General features: G+C 44.7%; 1 protein-coding gene across 2 annotated transcripts in view; it reads right to left on the bottom strand.

Annotated features, from left to right (window-relative positions):
• The window catches only part of SYVN1 (synoviolin 1), a 267012-nt gene that overhangs the window by 157071 nt on the left and 91436 nt on the right, over nt 1-18505 (bottom strand). For both annotated transcript variants that reach the window (XM_086938027.1, XM_086938028.1), the window contains exons 4-7: nt 10448-10600; nt 7851-7899; nt 2955-3058; nt 1605-1731 (exon numbers count right to left, since the gene is read on the bottom strand). In XM_086938027.1, coding sequence (XP_086794153.1) covers nt 1605-1731; nt 2955-3058; nt 7851-7899; nt 10448-10600 — 433 coding nt within the window. The remainder of the gene's footprint in view (nt 1-1604; nt 1732-2954; nt 3059-7850; nt 7900-10447; nt 10601-18505) is intronic.

Consider the following 18505-nt stretch of genomic DNA (forward strand, 5'->3'; position numbering starts at 1 on the left):
CAGGGCTGATGGGTTGGCCCGGCCCTCCTCTTATAGAGGTCAGGGTGTAATGGGTCGGCCATATTGGGAAGGGATGGGAGGCTGACTTTTTTGCTTTGGAGGGTTCTGGTGTGGAGCTAAAGCTCACTTTGTTAGTCATGTGGCGAGGAAGACTATACTCGGAGTAATGAAGATTACCGGTAAGTAACCGCGGCATATCTGTGTCATGACCTCGCTCAATGCCATCATCCTCTTTAAGCATTACAGTTGTGAAGCAGTGGGCAGTCCAGTATCCTAGCTTTGATATCCTCAAGACACATGCCTTAGTCGATGCCACACACTCTAAATTAAATGTTAGGCTTTATCAACATTCTGGTGAATGACCATTTGCTTCTTCAAGCACTGATGGCCTCTATGTGAATGTTATCTGGTCCCTGCGTTGTTTCTGACCTCTTTACCTTAACGTTTTACTTCAAGGACCTTCAATGTTGAGGGCATCTGTAGACAGCAAGAAAGTAGCACTTTTGAGGACTAAGGGAAAACGGTGGGCAATCACAGGGGGAAACTTGAAATATCAGGTACAGTGGAAATTGTGGTGTGGTCAGGCATTGCTAGGAATTAAACCCTTCAACAGTTCTGTTACTGAGCAGATCTTCAAAAATGAACAGCATGGAGACAAGCCTTACAGGGTCATTAATAGGTCCTCAAACTGTTTTGTCAAAAGCCTAGGGCCCTCGGTGAAAAAAAAATAAAAACTCTGACTTTATACCGAGAAAATACCCCTACTAATCCCTAGTCTCTATTGCAGGCACTAGTTTTCAGTGACCCTACACAGTGATGCATTTTGGACCTGGGAGTTCCTTAGCGCTCTTAAAGCAATAGCGTAATTGTGCCTCTTTCAGGGTCTCCATGTCTAAAAAAACACTTTTCTTGCCATTAAAAGAGCCGTAGTCGATATGCTCCTTTATACAGGCACGTATGACTCCTACAGACAGCTCCCTCTTTGGAAACTGCCCCGCACTGTGGGAGATGCAGTTTCCTCTATTTGTTACGAACAAAAAAATAGCCAACAGAAGAAAGAAAAGACCATTCTGTTTACAGCAGATACTGAAAACGCTAGATTGTTTAGTATTTGTTCACTGTAAAGCTTTACACAATTTTTACAGGCATGGAATTTAGCCTTTTCCTAGAGTGAATAAAAGAGCACATCAAATGTCTAATGTCTAATAAAAAGAATTTTTAAAACCTAAATTAAAGAAACATAAAATAACAGGTATGACTCAAAGCAGGTTAAGGAAAGGAAGAAAGAAAGTACAAAGATTATTTATGGAAATTACATTATTACACATTTGTTAAGCCTTTTCACAACTGTTACCAATTGTTCCTAGTAAATAATAAGAATCACAGGAAGATATAAGTAGCTACCCTGATAACACTTTGTGGTCACTATGGAAGCCAAATCTGGAAAACAGTTCTGGTTTAAGTAGACAGCTAAACCTGCTATTTGTGTAAGAAATTTCCCACGTGTTTAACATTATCAGGTCTTGAAATTGTTTCAATTCCTGCCATGTGTTAAAGGGAGAGCAAGCTACTGAGATCCATTTATGGCAGCCGACAAGTCTTACCTGTGAAGAGCTCAGTGTATAGCATATAGACTGCCTTGTTGTCCCACGGGTTCTCAAAAAGCAGGTCCACAGAGTGCAGCATGTACTTTATAAATACGGTGAGGATCATGGTCATCAGGATAGCATACTGTCAACAGCAAACAAGAGGAGAAAAACAATTAACTACCAGCATTTTGAAAGGGAAAATGCATAAAACGAATACTAAACCAGCAGCTCCGAAAGACTGACGTGCACTAGTTACAAAATCCTGTTGATCACTGATACCAAGCAGCTAGGGCAAATAAAATGTGACACTCGTTCAATGTTATACGCAGTCAAGTTGTTCAATTGAGAAGTTGTGTGAGTGCATACATGTGTGCATAAATATGTGCATTTGTCGAATTACAGCAACAGAAGTAGCTGCTATAGTATAAAGAAGGTGGCCAAAGACACATGGAATCTAGTAGTGGAAGAATAGGATTGCGTTGAAGGTTAGGAGTGAGGAGGAGTAAAAGTTATGGATAGGTCCAAAAACTAGAATAAAGAAATCGCTGCAGAACTATGGGCACGTTAAGTGCTCCTGTAGGAGAGGAATTATGTGCATTCTCAGACCTGTGTGAGGGTCTCCATACAAAAAGATGTACTTTTAGTCAGGATACGGATTTATTGGCATTACTGGTGCAAAACTCACTGCTTAAGGGGAAACCTTGCAGGATAATATTATATTGAAGAAGTATTTGCATTTGTGGGTCGACGTTTAGGAACAGCAGTACTACAGATAAGGAGTGCAAGTCTCGGTACGGGAAAAAAGAAGGGCAAGGTTAAAGTGTGGCAAGTGGGTGGCGTGTGACCCCCCCCAAACCGAGTAGAGAACTAAGAAGTGTGATAGAGCATTGCACGAAGTGCTGCTTTGAAGATAGAAGTGCACCACCAGGTCTACCTACTTCAAAGAACTAAAATAACAGAAGTGTGGAATATCAGGTGTCAAGTCCACTGTAACAGGTGTTTGGTGATCACTCTAGTGAAATAGCACAGCATGATGTAAGGTGGGACTGAAAGGCTTTGTTTGGGGGTGGGTCAAACTAAAACAAATGGAGGGACTTTAAAGTTATTTTAGGGGACCAAGTTGGCGGGCAAACCTATTTGTTCGGATACACTACCAACTTTTGGAGTAAGAACAAATCTGATGCCATAAAACTGGGCTCACAATTGCAGAGTTTCTTACAAGGGCGTGGTGTAGAACCTGGAGTTCAGATTACAGAAAAAGTGCAGTGTGCCAGCATTCAAGTGACTGATATATTTGCATTGGGCTGCACAGTATATCAATGCGCAGGGTTAAGTATGACTATTAATGTAAGGCAATTTTCTTACCTCAAAGCCAAAGACCAGCTGGACAGAGGCTCCTCGGGCAAGGATGCTGTAATACGCATGTCTGACAAAAAGAAAGTCCAGCACCTCCAGAAGGAGCACAAGAGCTGAAACAAGACAGAGTAAGCAAATAAGAGAAATATGACCGGCACCATGTAAAGGACACTGCAATATTATACATCAAACTCGCTAGGGCTGCTTGCTTAACACATTATGTGTACCTGTGAAATCAATCAATCAATCAATCAGCGTACTTGTAAAGCGCGCTCCTTACCCATAAGTGTCCCAAGGCGCTGAGGGGAGGGGCGGGGGATGCTGCTACTGCTCGAAAAGACAGGTCTTGAGGAGCCTTCTGAAGGCGAGAAGGTCTTGGGTCTGCCGTATGTGGGTAGGGTGTTCCAGGTCTTGGCGGCGAGGTAGGAGAAGGATCTGCCGCCGGAGGTCGTTCGTTGGATGCGGGGGACAGCTGCGAGGGAGAGGCTGGCAAAGCGGAGCTGGCGGGTGGGGGTGTGGAAGCTGAGTCTGCTGTTCAGGCAGGCTGGTCCGGCGTAGTGAGTGCTTTGTGTGCGTGGGTGAGGATCTTGAAGGTGATCCTCTTGTCGACAGGGAGCCAGTGTAGGTCTCTCAGGTGGGGGGTGATGTGCCTGCGGTGGGAGACGTTGACGATCAGTCGGGCGGAGGCGTTTTGGATGCGTTGTAGTCGTCGTAGGTGTTTGGCTGGGATTCCAGCGTAGAGTGTTGCCGTAGTCCAGTCTGCTGCTGACGAAGGCCTGCGTCACCGTTCTTGTTTCAGTAGGGATCCACTAGTAGATCCTGTGGAGCATACGGAGGGTGTTGTAGCAGGAGCAGGAGACGGCGTTAACTTGCTTCGACATGGAGAGGGAGGAGTTGAGGATGAATCCTAGGCTTCATGCATGGTCTGTTGGTGTTGGTGCGGTTTCAAGTGTGGTCGGCCACCAGGAGTTGTCCCAGACTGAGGGGGTGGGATGAGGACCTCCGTCTTGTCAGAGTTCAGAATCAGACGGCTGCTCCTCATACAGTCGGTGACGGACTTCATTCCCTCGTGGAGGTTGGTTTTGGCGGTGTGAGGGTACTTGGTGAGGGATAGGATGAGCTGGGTGTCATCGGTGTAGGAGATGATGTTGAGGTCGAGATGGCGGGCCACTTGTGCGAGGGGGGCCATGTAGACGTTGAACAGAGTCGGGCTGATGGATGAGCCCTGGGGGACGCCGCAGATGATGCCTTGTCTAGTTGGCGTCTGATATCGTCTGTAGCAGCGTTGAGGGCAGTTTCGGTGCAGTGGTTTCGTCTGAATCTGGACTGGGACGGGTCCAGGATGATGTCTTCCAGGAGACTGGCCAGTTACATGTGGATGATTTATTCGATCACCTTTGCCGGGACGGGAGCAGGGAGATGGGCCGGAAGTTCTGGAGGTCCTTGGGGTCCGCTTTGGGCTTCTTGAGGAGGGCGTTGATTTCGGCGTGCTTCCAGCTTTCCGGGAATGTCGCTGTTTTGAAGGAGATGTTGATGACCTTCCGTAGTTGGGGTGCGATGGCAGCATCTGCTTTGTTGAATACGTGGTGGGGGCATGGGTCAGACGGAGATCCTGAGTGGATGGAGTTCATGACCTTGCGTGTCTCGTCGTCGTTGGACCAGGAGGTCAGATGGTTGGCGCTGGTGGTGTTCACATGGGGGGTGGGGGTTGGGGGCGTCTGGCGCAGTCTGGATGGTCGTGGTGTTGAAGCCGTTGTGGATGTCAGCGATCTTGCGGTGGAAGAAGATGGCTAGTGAGTTGCATAGTTCTTGCGAGGGCGAGATATCGTTGGCGAGTTCCTTTACGATGTTGAAGAGTTCTTTGCTGTCGTGTGCGTTGTTATTCAAGCGGTCTCTGAAGGAGGATCTTTTGGCTAATCTGATGAGGTGGTAGTGTCTACGGGTGGTATCTGTGGGCTGCGTGGTTGTCTGGTGAAATACACATTCACATCTGGTTTTCTTGAAGCTGATGGAGAGGTTTTCTTCAGTTACACTCATTTTATGAGGCGGAGTTGACTCACTGGCATTCAATCCTGTAACAGGGTGTTGACCAGAGATCCCTGCAGTCAAAAGATTAATTAATCCACTTTCAAACCCATAGCCTCAAACAGGATAACATTGTTTTTATTGGGACTATTACGACTGATGATCATGCACTTTAGTGACTGGATTGGATATACTTCTACAGCTGTTAATTACAAAGCTTTGCGTGCTGGTGCCGCACATACACATGTGCATCTCTGACAACAGGAACTGTGTCTGTGCATGTGAGTTTCTATGCCAGTTTTAAAAATCAATACCAATGGCAAACGTGTAAGTTGAAAGGACCTTGATGGGGCAACCCTTAGAATAATGAGGACCCCATAAAGTTAACTTTATCCTGCTCTTAAGTACTGGCTCTTTTCTATTTTTCTATTGGGTAGATTCGACAGACATGGAAAATAAAAAAAGGGTTGCTTAGGTCAAGGCAAACAGGATAATGACCACTTCTTTCCCAAATCTTGCATCACCACTGAAAGAAAACTAGCATGTTTAGCGTCTGCAGATGAGTGTTGGTTGTCCACGCAGTTTCAAAACACATGTCCCTCAGAGATACACGCCTGGAGAATGGCATTAATGCTGTGTGAACCCTAACGTAATGTCCTTGAACAACAGAAGGAGGTTAGGCTCCATGTAGAGTGAGGCTATTTTTTGCGCATTTAGAGGTGGCTAGGCATTATGCGTTAGGGACAATATTGGTTGCCAATGGGTCCCCCACCCTACAAGGTGTGTGCACTCCAAGAAACAAGTGACTGTTTCAGGTGCTCAAAAGTCTACGGGTAGCTGGAGTAAGCAGTCAAAGCGGACTCCTGGAGATAGAGGGAATAGAATACAGAATAACACAATAGATAAAACTTTGATGGCCATTCAGTAGTTTACTTTAAAAACGGAAAAGGACTTAAATAGTAAGAAAAGTGGAAGAATAAATAAGAAACAAATAAGTCCCTTCCCCTTCCAGAACCAAAGATCAAACCCCAAACGTATTTATGGTTTCCTCACACCAAGCTCTAGAATTTAGAATATGGTCATTTTATTGCACGAGGATGCTTCAGCGTGACCATCCTGAAATAACACTACTTTCTGGTCACATGCTAACAGTACTTTCTATTGGTGCTTTCATATTTCATAAAGGTGTTGTGCTGAAAGCTTTAAAACGTAATATCTCTGTTTCCACTTACAGGACATCTGTCGTTTTGCTGACACTTTGCCCGTTAAAAGTTACTATATATTAATACACTTGAGTAGGACTTTTAATGTGTTGTGTTTTTAACTTTTTTACTTATTTGTTGTTTCTAGATGTGTTCTATATTTTGTCTAAGTCAAATCTGTCTGCTCTGTGTCATGTTGATCTCAGGTTTATATTACGGACTCCGAAAACTGTTTTGAAATATATATATGCATAGCGTAATTTACCCAAATATCTCCAGCAATCTCCAGCATAATGTTGTACCAGAAGATTAATAGAAAAATCTAAAATGTTAAAACTCCCGGGAACTAAAAACTTTGCTAAAATCTGAGAAGTAATCACACAGATATTGCTTAACCACCATATTACTGTGTTTGTTTTTCCAGAAGGAATTTTAAAACGTAAACGGAGCACAAACTGGAGTGTGGGAAGCCAACGGTGGTAGAAGTATCTCTTTTACTGTTTTAGTGTTTAATTAACAGAGCATAAAACAAAGGAACTAACCCTAAAGTGATGCAAAGTCTAAGGGAATTAAAGTGTGGGAACCTTCCTTGCATTGTGGCTATTCCAAGCATGCAAATCCAGAGAACACAGTCACTGTGGCATGCTCATTTTAAAGACTAGGAAATATTGTTTTATTTTAGAATGTATCGTTGGTTTTCTACCAAAATATTAGGTGTTAAATAGCATTGGTCTAAAATATTGTGAACACAACAAAAAGAACCACAATATTGTTGAATTAGGTTTAAGTAGGTAATTCCAGATATATATTACTTCGAATATATGTACTTTCAAGATACTGTTTTACAACATCCTGTTTTACAACATCTAAATTCCATTGTAAATATTTTTATGTGTTTCTACTTCATTCCAAAGTCTGTTGGACAATGCAACTTGATGGACCTGACTAAGAATTATTAAAAATTACAGATATGAATGGTTGAACGAGATACAGTTTTTAACACAAATATGTGAACGAGCTTGCAGTGCAGTGTTCAGTCACGCGTTCAATAAGGAGCTGATGAAATCTTGTTTCCTGTGCAGCTGTTGCAGCAACACTCACAAAATGTTAAGATAAAGAAAACTTATCAGCTTCACACAGGAAGAAACACGTGGCCCAATGAAAGCACATGTTGGCAGCTACCACATGCAAAGTGTTCTAAAAACAGTGCTGCTGTCTAACTGCTTTCAATAATGATGTGGACCAATGAAAGAATTGCACGGTGAATTTCAAGTTCAAGATGAACCTATGACTGTGCTGTCTAACGAAACGGCTTCAAAGTGCAAAAGGTAAAACAAGTGTGCTACTAATCGTCATTCAAGTGCATGTGTTGAATTAGTACAGCAGCAATCACACAGTTCAAGTTTGAGGACAAATAATGGTAATGGCAGCTCTCCAATTTCTTGCCAATCTGACAGACAAAATAAATACTGAATAATAATACTAAGGGAGGGTGACCCATGCAATGCTGAATGTACTAGGATGCTATAATAGAAGCTGATTGCGCACTATATGAGTGACAAATAACAATTGAGGTCCCCTCATTTGAGGATGCATCTTTATATCAAAGGAGAATTTCATTTAGAACAATCATACCAACATTTACTTTCCAATGTGGAGATCAAAATGAGATACTTACAGATAATTCGTATGTGAAACAGCCAAGAGATGTTGGGACTTCTCTCCATCTGAATGGTGGGCAAAAGAAAATGTTTGCTACATAAACCAAACTCAGGGGTAAAGGATTCTAAACTGACTAAAGATCAATCAAGGTTAGCATCTGCCAGCGCAGACATAAATGAAAGTCATCCACTTGTGCACTCACACCCTTCCCTTTGAGGCAAGCACTCCTGTGGCAGGACATTCAGAATAACCAAGAGACAGAACGTAATGTTCACAGGGTGTTCAATTAGAAAAGGCAATTAGTAGGCTTGCCAACTGGTGGGCCCAGCCCACTGCTGTATGCAGTTAATAAAAAAAAGGTATGAACCTATTCCAATAAGAGCTTCAAATCTTGCCCAATCCATTGGGCATGATTAGAAAACTAATACCTAGCCCCGGCAATAATTTTCTAAAAAAGCCCCACATTACAAGTTGCAAGACTTAAATAGGACTCTGGGGGCTTTCGTGGTAGGGTTATGAAAGCCAATTCAGCTCTAAATCAACCCCTTCACTGCCCTGCAGCTATCGAGCAAATGTCAAAGTAGTAGAATGGGCAAACTGGGTGGTCGAACAGCATAGTAGCTCATGACAAGGTTCTTCTCACAGGAGGTCTGAACACATATCTTGCTACGCACTGTGGATAGGGACAGCATAACAGCACAGGATAACCTCTTCCCACGGGAGGTGTGAAAGAGAGTCTGCATACAATAACTGAGCAACAGTACAGTAATGCAGGATCAGACTATTCTTAACGAGTTGTGAAAACAACTTTAAAAAAAAACCAAGCATTGGCAAAGCCAATAGGTTTTGCCTATGCAAATTCTATTGACTTTTTTTACATGTTACATAGAAGTTGAGCTGCTGAGCAACGTGGCTTAAAGTAAAAAATAAAAAAGTGATATGATGCGGACAATGCGGGCAGCATCATATTGCTTTTTTTTTTTAATTAAAGCCATGTTGCACTGCAACTTAAAATGTAATACACTGATTAAGCCAATAGATTTTGCATAGGCAAAACATATTGGCTTTGCTAATGCTTTTTAATGTATTCTCCTTCCATGTGCAAGTTGTGTTATTGATATGTGCTTATGCCATTTGAGTATGCTTGTTCCATGTGTGTGCACATTTCTTATACTCCCAAATTCCTTGCGCATTTGAGGTGATTGACGTTTGTAGAGTGCACAGTTTGCCATTAGTATGACATTCTTTGTCACTGCATGTCAGAAGATTACCCACTTCCTCCCCAAACACCTATGATATTGAAGAAATAAAGAAATACCACACTGACCGCCTCATCACATCCCACCCACTCCTTTCTAAAGCCTTCCTCACCCGATTTTCGTTTACCAAAGACAATTAATCTGCACACAAAAAATATTTCAGATCTGGTGTCAGTGCATGGCTCTGCAGTATGAGAGCAACAAATTAAAGAATGTCTCCCACTCATATATGCCAAAATAATTGAAATGGGAAAAAAAAGGGACTAACATCCAAAAGTTGAATCTCAGCCATCGCTCCCACCCTATCCATTAGAACATGGCCGGCCTGCTCTCCCTGATAATCAACCTTGAGGTTTTGACACACAAAAAACAAGCATCGAAAGGAGAAGCAGTGATGGGGTTGGGGCAAGCAACAGGGGGTGGAGGGACCAAGCAGCAATGGGACTGCACCGATAAAGGGCAACAGCTTAAATAAAGTCTCTCACCCACACACAAAAATAAATGAAATGTGAAAAATGAAGGGAAAAAAAAAGGAATCACACAGAAGAAGGCTAATCTCAGCCATCCCTCCCGCTCTGTCAATCACAACATGGCTGGCCTGCTCTCGCTGATAATCAACCATGAGGTTTTAACACAAAAACTAATAACAAAGGGAGAAGCAGTGACAAGGTGGGAGAGGGGTGATCTTTGGACAGGCCAAGCAACGGGAGGTGCGAGGGATCAAGTAGCAACTGGAGGGAGGAGGTGGGGGAAATGGGGCAACCAGCAACGAATGTGAACTAATTAAGATTCAGCCTGCCAAATGATGCACTCTGATGTAGCACTACAGAAGGAAATAAAAGAAAAAGTACTCTGCAGGCGCACAGGCACGGACAGGAAGCAGGACTTGCTCCAAGCTCCACGGCATGGACACCGGGAAGGAAGCCGGAGGAGAAAAGAAGGTGGTGCCCAATAAGCAGCAAGACAACAAGAGCAACGTAGGACCCAAACAATGTTAAGAAAAGGTAAGGAAGGGGCGAGCTCTAAATCACTTTCAATATTTTTTTTTCGTTACAAGAGATTTCGCAAGCACTGCGCAGGGGAAACCCAAAAAGGGGTGGAGATGTATTAGTTATTATGATGGCAAAGAGTGATACAAAGCAGGGTAAGACTTCTTACAGAACGTCTGAAAATTATCATACTCCTACAGGCAGTAAAGGAGTAGATCAACACATGGCTGGTCTTTTTCCAAAAGGTCGTCAAAAATGTTCTGCTGAAATACTCACAGAATCTACACAAGATTGCCACATAACAGAAGGAGTTGGAGAGAGAGAGGGCAAAAAGAATGGTCAACACCCAATAATAACATACTCACATAATCAACTCGGTCCTCAGCCAGCCAATGGAAGCACTTGAGAAATAGGAGGAGGGTGAAAAGTGCAACAAAGCGGGGACTGAAATCGTCACGAAAGACAGTGAACGCAAGGCAGGTCTCAGTGACTGCGTACCAGGAGCGCTCCAATAGGTGCTGAAATCAGAGACATGACAAAATAAGTTCATTGGAGGGTATAAGCGTACGAAAGAGAGCTCTGCTTTCATCTTAAGGATCAGTCAAAGTCAGTGTTGAAAGATAGTGTCTTGTCAGCTCAGTTACCTTCTCATGTCAAATGTGCTGTCTAATGTGAATTTTGTTTCAGTCATGAGATTCTTTGGTCTCTCCCTGCAAAACTAGGACATTTACACTTTCGCAGAGTACTGCCAGACTTAATTAGAAATTCCTGTCTGCCTGGTGGGGATCTCCATGATGTAAACGCATTCACCACTTTTAACAGTGCAGATGAGGAGTGGGCGGTTAGGTTTTCCGAAGCTAATCTACATCTGTTTATCTTTTTTTAGGAACAAACTCACAAAGGGTGGGTTTTTGTTTTCCTAAAAAAATAACTACTCAATGGCCCGTACACATGGAGGACACCAATAGTCTTCCCTGGCTAGGTCTGCTGTGCCTCCGTGCTTGGCACAGACCGGGAAAAACAGCAACAGTCCCCAAACCCTAAAAAAAGCACAGTAACCATCATGGTGACCTGGAGGCCCAGTAGCACAATAGTCCACAAGATCAAGGGCTTCTGCATCTGAGCCAGCTGAGAGGCTGCTGCAAGAAGGAAAATGCTGCTTACCAGTATACATCTGTTCTTGGCATGTAGAGCTGGAGAGTTACACACTATGCATAGATCGTCATCTGGTGTTGTGCTCGGATGTTTGCACTTTGTTATTGTCCTGGAAAAGTCTTTGGAAGTCACGAGATAGGAGACTCCTCCTGTGGACCATAGTGCGCATGGGCATCAGCTCCATCTTCAGATTGTTTTTCGCCAGTAAGGTATATGATGGCGTTTTTTCTGAGAAACAGAAAATATGCCAGTGTATGCTGTAGCTAAATAAGATAATACTGGAACAGATAGAGGTAACTGGGGAGGCGGGTGGACGTGTGTAACTCTGCAACTCTACATGGCAAGAACAGATGGATACTGGTAAGGGGCATTTTCCGTTCGAAGCACATGAGCTGCAGATTACACACTGTGCATAGATTGTATAGCAGTATTCCACCTTAGCGGTGACCACCAGTATCTGTTGCAGTTGTTTGAAATAATGTTTTGAGTACAGCTTGGCCCACACTAGCTTGTTGCTTTGCTTGCACATCTACACAATAATGTTTTGCAAATGTGTGTGGTTTAGACCATGTAGCTACTTTGCAGATGTCATCTAATTGAATATTCCCTAAGAAAGCCATTGAAGCCCCTAATTTTCTTCTAGAGTGGGCTTTAGGTGGAATAGTTAAGGTACGTTTTGCTTTTTGATTGCAAATTTGAATCCAAATGGTGCCGCTCGAGGAGGAGGAGGTGGTGTTGCCGGAGTTGTGCTTTGTTGCTGCGGGACTGCGAGGACCAGCAGCCCCTGTGCTCCAACGCTGTTGCCTCTTCCATCCCTCCCCCCCCCTCCCACACGCCCTATATATTGGGCCACGTCCTCCGCGTCGAGGAACGCGCGTGGACACGAGCCGGGCAAAGCCCGGGCCCGTTTTAGCTCGTTTGTTTGCTGAGCACACCTCCTGGGCCCGTTGTAAGTACTTTGCGGGCGACAAGTTTCATTAGCAGCATGGCAGTACGCGAAATGAGGAACAAAACTATGGCTGCTACAGGTCAACTAACAGGAACTTTGGACAACTTCTTAACTAGAGCCAACTCATTGATCAGGGGATAATTCTTATGGAGCGCCGGGTGGCGCAAGATCTTACCATGGCCAAACGTTCTTCAATGGGTCATTTTGCCACTGCTCTTACACCCGAGCGCGAAAGCCACGCAAACAGAACTCTTGTCCCGGTAATTGTTCACACCCCACCCTTTCCTCAGGAAAATGAACACAATATATCGATTGCTTGCTCACAAACACTAGAGGCCCCAAATATTCATGATGTTCTTATTCCGGTCAGTTCGTCTGAGAAATCAAGTGACCGGATGCTCCAGGAGAGACATGCGGGTGCAAAACCAAAGAGAAAGCGCACTGTGTGTGGTGGCAGGAAGTCGAAATTTGCAAAGGGTTGGGTGACAGTGATATTACATCTACTAACAAGGTGTGTGATGCTCTGAGTGATCCCATCAGCCACGCCCCACCGCCATCAACTGCATTGAGCCCAGGGTCAATGATTGCAGACGTGGTTCAGCCTACCAGTGGTACAAAGATGACAGAGGACCACTTGCTTACAAAATTGGGTGCTCTGTGAGATCCACACTTGGACCGTTAGAAGAGAGACTAGGGAGAATTGAGTATCAGCTTTCTCAGCTTGAACTAGCCTCACGGGGCATTGTGGACAAGACAGTCAATTTGCTTACAATTGGGCAAGGTCCAACTGAATTCTGTGCCCGATGGGATTGTGACACATAATGCCCTTCCTCATACTGTCTTGTCAACCTCAGATGCTAATAAAGCTTCAACTCCTAATACGGTAGATGTTTTGCCCGCATTATCTGAAAACACGAGAATTAACATTCCAGCATCCACAGCTAAACCAAAGGAGAGTGGGCAGATATCTGCCGCGGCAGCACCCCAGGGCGCCCTTAGAATTGATTTACCGCCTGAAACTAGCCCTTAGCTAGTAGCACTGACAGGGATTCCTGAAATAAGTGATCCAGCTCAGAAATCGTTTTTGTCCCTAAAAAATAAAGTGACCCACTGGCTCAATATCAATAGACCACTGCCCTCTCACATTACCAGTGAACTACTGATGGTACGTAGGGTCTCCTGGGTGGGTCATAGTCCCAAAACTACCACAGGTGATGCTGGTAAGTTTTAAGGATCCCCCTACTGTGGAGTATATTTGTAGTTGGAATTACAATAGCAGCGTGTCAACTATCCAATCCCTCCCTTTGTCTTTCTTTTATCTTTCTAACGAATTACCGGACTGTGGAGGTGAATGGTCCCTGGTAACGCATCGTGGCAGTGGTAGGCTAGAGAGGGGCTGGTATGGGCGACCCAATGCTCAGAGTCCCCCATCTACCCATCATAGGTACAGCAGCTTGGAAATGGAGGATTGACTACAGCATAGTAAGCTGCATACTGTCTGCTCCTCCCAATACATGAGCTCCGTAAAATCGGATGGAGTTTTCAGTCTTTTAGTAGCAGACCGTCCACGACGACATTAGATCCTCTTACTCACACCCAGGTGCCTAATGTGGTAATGGGTCTTGAGGTACTGGGTAGCACAGGGCTGCCCCATATAGCGCAGTCCCTGATCGGAACTTTTGCAAAGGAGTGCCTATGGGTAGTGTTGTAGTGGACAACAATGCCACTGTATTGAGGTCGATGTCAGTACTATCATGGAACGTGGCAGGTCTGACGCATTAACTAAATTGTACAGAGTGGGGGTCCCTGGTGGACCAACAAGATATTTGCCTCTTCCAAGAGACTTGGGCCAGGGATGAACACTTTAGAGTGGGATTTGCCACATACCATGTTCCTGCTAGGTGGGGAGGGAAAGGAAGACCTTCAGGCGGTCTCACTATCTGGGTCGCTCTCCATCTGGGTTGTATGGGGAAGAAGTTGGTCACTTATTCTGACGATGTTCAGTGTGTAGTTATCAAATGGTCAAATTCTTTCAAACTAGCCATTGTGAATGTATACTCACGCCCTGTTAGTCTGTCCTCTGTGTCTACAACCATTGATGTCCTTTCCCATTTCCTGAGTACACTGTCCAGTGATTGCAATCTTTTGGTGGCTGGTGATGTGAAGGATTAGTTACTTACCTGTAATCCTAGTTCTCTTCCAGGGGTATACTCATTAAAGTCATAAGCACTGAATTATCTCCGCCCATGAGCGGGGACCCGGAACACAAACAATATACATATATATGTGTAAATATAACCAAAAGTACAAAGTACTAAGTAATTATACATATATACATGTATAATAACCATAATATGCAGCCTAACATTAAAACTTAGGCTAATCAAACCAAACCTTACACGTTCTGAAGCATGAAAATATGCTGTATATAAATGCAATAAACAGGCATGAGCCTAAAATGCATTTCATAGACATGAAAAACCTTTTATTTTCAGCAAAGAACCTGTTGTAAACAGTTATTAGCCTAAAAGGGCTGTATATGAAAAAATGTCTGTGTACAGAAAATCAGACTGGCACCCTGCCTTTAAGGCCCCAGAGAATCTGCACACTTTGCCTTTAAGGCCTCCAGGAGAACTCCGTTCCCATCATGCCCCACAGGTGACAGTTAGGTCAGTTCTTTTGTACGGTACAGTAAACTTTAGCAGGAATCTGCACTTAAACATATTGAAACCTTAAACTTTAATGCTACTGCTCGCCCGGGGAGGCGGGAGGGTGCTTATGAGTTTAATGAGTATACCCCTGGAAGAGAACTAGGATTACAGGTAAGTAACTAATCCTTCTCTTCCAGGGGATACTCATTAATAGTCATAAGCACTGAATAGAGTAGCAAGCTCATACCCACAAGAAGCGGGCGAACAGATAAAAGCATAGTCATACTTTAAAATCACAGTGTTTAACTAGTATTAGCAAACAAATTTCTGAGTGATGCTTGTCCCACTTGTGCATCAGTCTGTGCATCAGAATCCAAACAGTAATGGCGTGTAAACGTATGCACTGAACGCCAAGTAGCTGCTTTACATATCTCTGACATAGCCACATTCCTAAGGAGAGCTGTGGTAGAAGCTTTTCCCCTAGTAGAATGAGCCCTAGGTCTACCTGATAAAGACTAGTGGGCTAGCTGATAAACCAGTAAGATACAAGACACTATCCACCTAGAAATGGATCTCTTGGATGCTGCCAACCCAGTATTTGTAGGACCATAGTTCACAAACAGACGGTCCGTCTGTCTCAAAGACTTTGTTTTATCTAAGTAAAATTTCAAAACCTTTTTCAGATCTAATGAATGTAAAGTCCGTTCTGCCGGACTTGAAGGGTTCGGAAAGAAAGTAGGCAATGTTATGGATTGGTTAATATGAAAATCCGACACCACCTTAGGTAGGAAAGCAGGATGAGTCCTGAGCACCACTCTGTTTCCATGAAAAACTGTGCACGGTTCATTGCAACACAAAGCCTGGATTTCGCTCACCCTACGAGCAGAAGTGATGGCCACCAGGAACGCTACTTTCCAAGACAGGTGTTGCAAAGACGCTTTATATATCGGCTCAAATGGGGGACCCATTAATTTAGTCAATACCACATTAAGCTCCCAAGGTGGAGACGGAGATCTGACTGGAGGATAAACCTTTCTTAACCCTTCCAGAAAATCCTTCACCACAGGCATTCGAAAGAAAGATATCTGTGTTGTCGATTTTCTATAAGCAGTTATTGCAGCAAGATGGACTTTGATGGAATTAAACTGCAAACCAGATTCAGCAAGGTAAAGAAGGTAAGGCAAGATCACCTTTTCTTGACCATGAATAGGTTCCAGACCCTTATTCTGACACCAAAGGTAAAAGTGTTTCCACTTAAAACCGTAGGATTGTCTCGTAGAAGGCCGTTTTGCTTCCTTAAGGATGCTCATACACTCCGGATTCAGCTGTAAGTGTCCGTACTGGATGACTTCAGGAGCCATGCTGCCAATCGCAGGGAGGGCAGATTGGGATGAAACACTTGCCCCTTCTGCTTGGACAGAAGATCCGGGCGACACGGCAATCTCCTGTGCGGTGTTATTGACAACTGGAGGAGATCTGGGAACCACCATTGGCGTGGCCACTCTGGACAAATCAGAATCATTCTGGAGTGAGTCTTGTACAGCCGATTGATCACTGCTGGTATCAACGGTGTCGGTGGGAAGGCGTACAGCAAATTTTGACACCAATCTATCAAAAGGGCATTCCCTTGAGACCCTTCCTGGTAGAACCTGGACGCGAAGACGGGGCATTTTGTGTTTGCTGCGTCTGCGAACAGATCTATGTCCGGTGTTCCCCAATCCTGGAAAATACTGAGCGCGACGTCTTCGTTGAGAACCCAGTCGTGCGCTTCGACGTCTCTGCTGAGGTCGTCCGCCTGTGTGTTGAGACTTCCCGGCAGGTGAATTGCTGTCATGGTCAGGTCTCGCGCAAGTAACCAATGCCAGATGGTCTGGGCTTCTATGGAAAGAGTCCTGGATCTGGTACCCCCTGCTTGTTTAAGTAATACATTGTAGTTGTATTGTCTGTTTGCACCAGGAGGGACCGAGTCTGTAGCGATGGCGCCAGGGACTTGAGAGCAAGATGGACCGCTCTGAGTTCGAGAAGATTGATGTGATATCCTTTCTCGAAGTCTGACCATTGCCCTTGTACCTTCAGAGGGCCCATATGCGCCCCCCAGCCTTGGAGAGAAGCATCTGTTATCAGAGTCTGCGTTGGTGGGTCCTGATTAAAAGGGACTCCCTTCATCACATGCACCTTCTTCATCCACCACCGGATGGAATCTTTTGCAGACTGTTGGAGATAAATCCGGTCCTCCCAGCATCCCGTCTTCTGTTTCCACTGATCTTCCAGACACTGTTGTAGAGGACGCATCTGCAAACGTGCGTTTGGCACGATGAAAATGCACGACGCCATTGACCCCAGGAGAGAGGACACTTGCCGAACTGTCGGACGTGCAGTTTGAAGGAGAACTAGACACTTCGCTCTGATGGATGACCACCTCTCCTCCGAAGGACACACGTTTTCTACTTCTGTATCCAACTGAGCACCCAGGTAGTGGATCTTCTGGGTGGGGTTCATTATCGACTTCTTGTAGTTGACTTGCAGACCCAACTTGTACATGAGCTGAAGACAAATCGACAGATGTTCCTCTAGAAGCGATGGGGATGAACTCTTCAGAAGCCAGTCGTCTAAGTACGGATATATGAAAATCCGACTCTTTCGAAGACAAGCCGCCACTACAGCCATACATTTTGAAAATGTCCTGGGAGCTGATCTCAGGCCAAAAGGGAGCACTGCGTACTGATAATGACGAGCCGCCACTTGAAACCTGAGAAATTTGCGATGTTTTCTGGATACTGGAATATGAAAATAAGCGTCCTTTAGATCGATGGAGCACATCCAATCCCCTTGGTGTAATTGAGGGAAGATCTGGTGAAGAGCCAGCATTCAAAATCTCTCCTTCCGAATGAATTTGCTCAGTCGCCTCAAATCCAGAATGGGTCTGAACTCTGTGACTGGACCTTTTTTCTGCACAAGAAAGAATCGAGAGTACAGGCCTTGACCTCTCTGCTGGAAAGGAACTGGTTCTATGGCCGCCTTCTTCAGGAGGACGTTCGCCTCCTGTTGCAAGCGCTTTATATTCCACTGTACCATCTTTAGAAGGCGCATGACAGGGGGTGCCTTCTTGAATCTCAAAAGGTACCCGTTCTGAATGACATCCAGCACCCATCTGTCCTTCGGGATCTGTTTCCACTCGTCCAGATAACGCACAATACTTCCTCCAACCGGAGTGGGACACGGTTGTAGAGGAAGCATCCGTTCATTATTTCTGAGGCTGCTTGGCAGCTGATGACTGCTGCCTATTTCCATTGCCTCTGCCTCGTCCAGGCCGCCGCTGCTGGAATTGCGATCTTTGTTGATTCTGGCCTTGATTTTGCGAAGACCAATTCGTTTGTTGACTCCTTTGCTGAAAAGATCTCTTGTCATAGGGACGAAAAGTACCCCGACGTTTAAATTCTTTTTTCTTCTCAAGGCCTACAGCCTTAAGAGTGTCCAACTCCACCTTCATCTTAGACATCTCGTCGTCTGCATGAGATCCAAACAGAGTTGATCCATTAAAAGGTAAATTGACCATTTTCCTCTGTGCCTCCGGCTTTAGCCCCGTAAGGCGAAGCCAGGCTGTACGTCTTGCGCAAACACTGTGTGCATAGCCATGAGCCGACAAGTCTGCAGCATCAGCAGCCGCG

This window comes from Lissotriton vulgaris, chromosome 9, assembly GCF_964263255.1.
Source record: "Lissotriton vulgaris chromosome 9, aLisVul1.2, whole genome shotgun sequence".
Classification (NCBI taxonomy): domain Eukaryota; kingdom Metazoa; phylum Chordata; class Amphibia; order Caudata; family Salamandridae; genus Lissotriton; species Lissotriton vulgaris.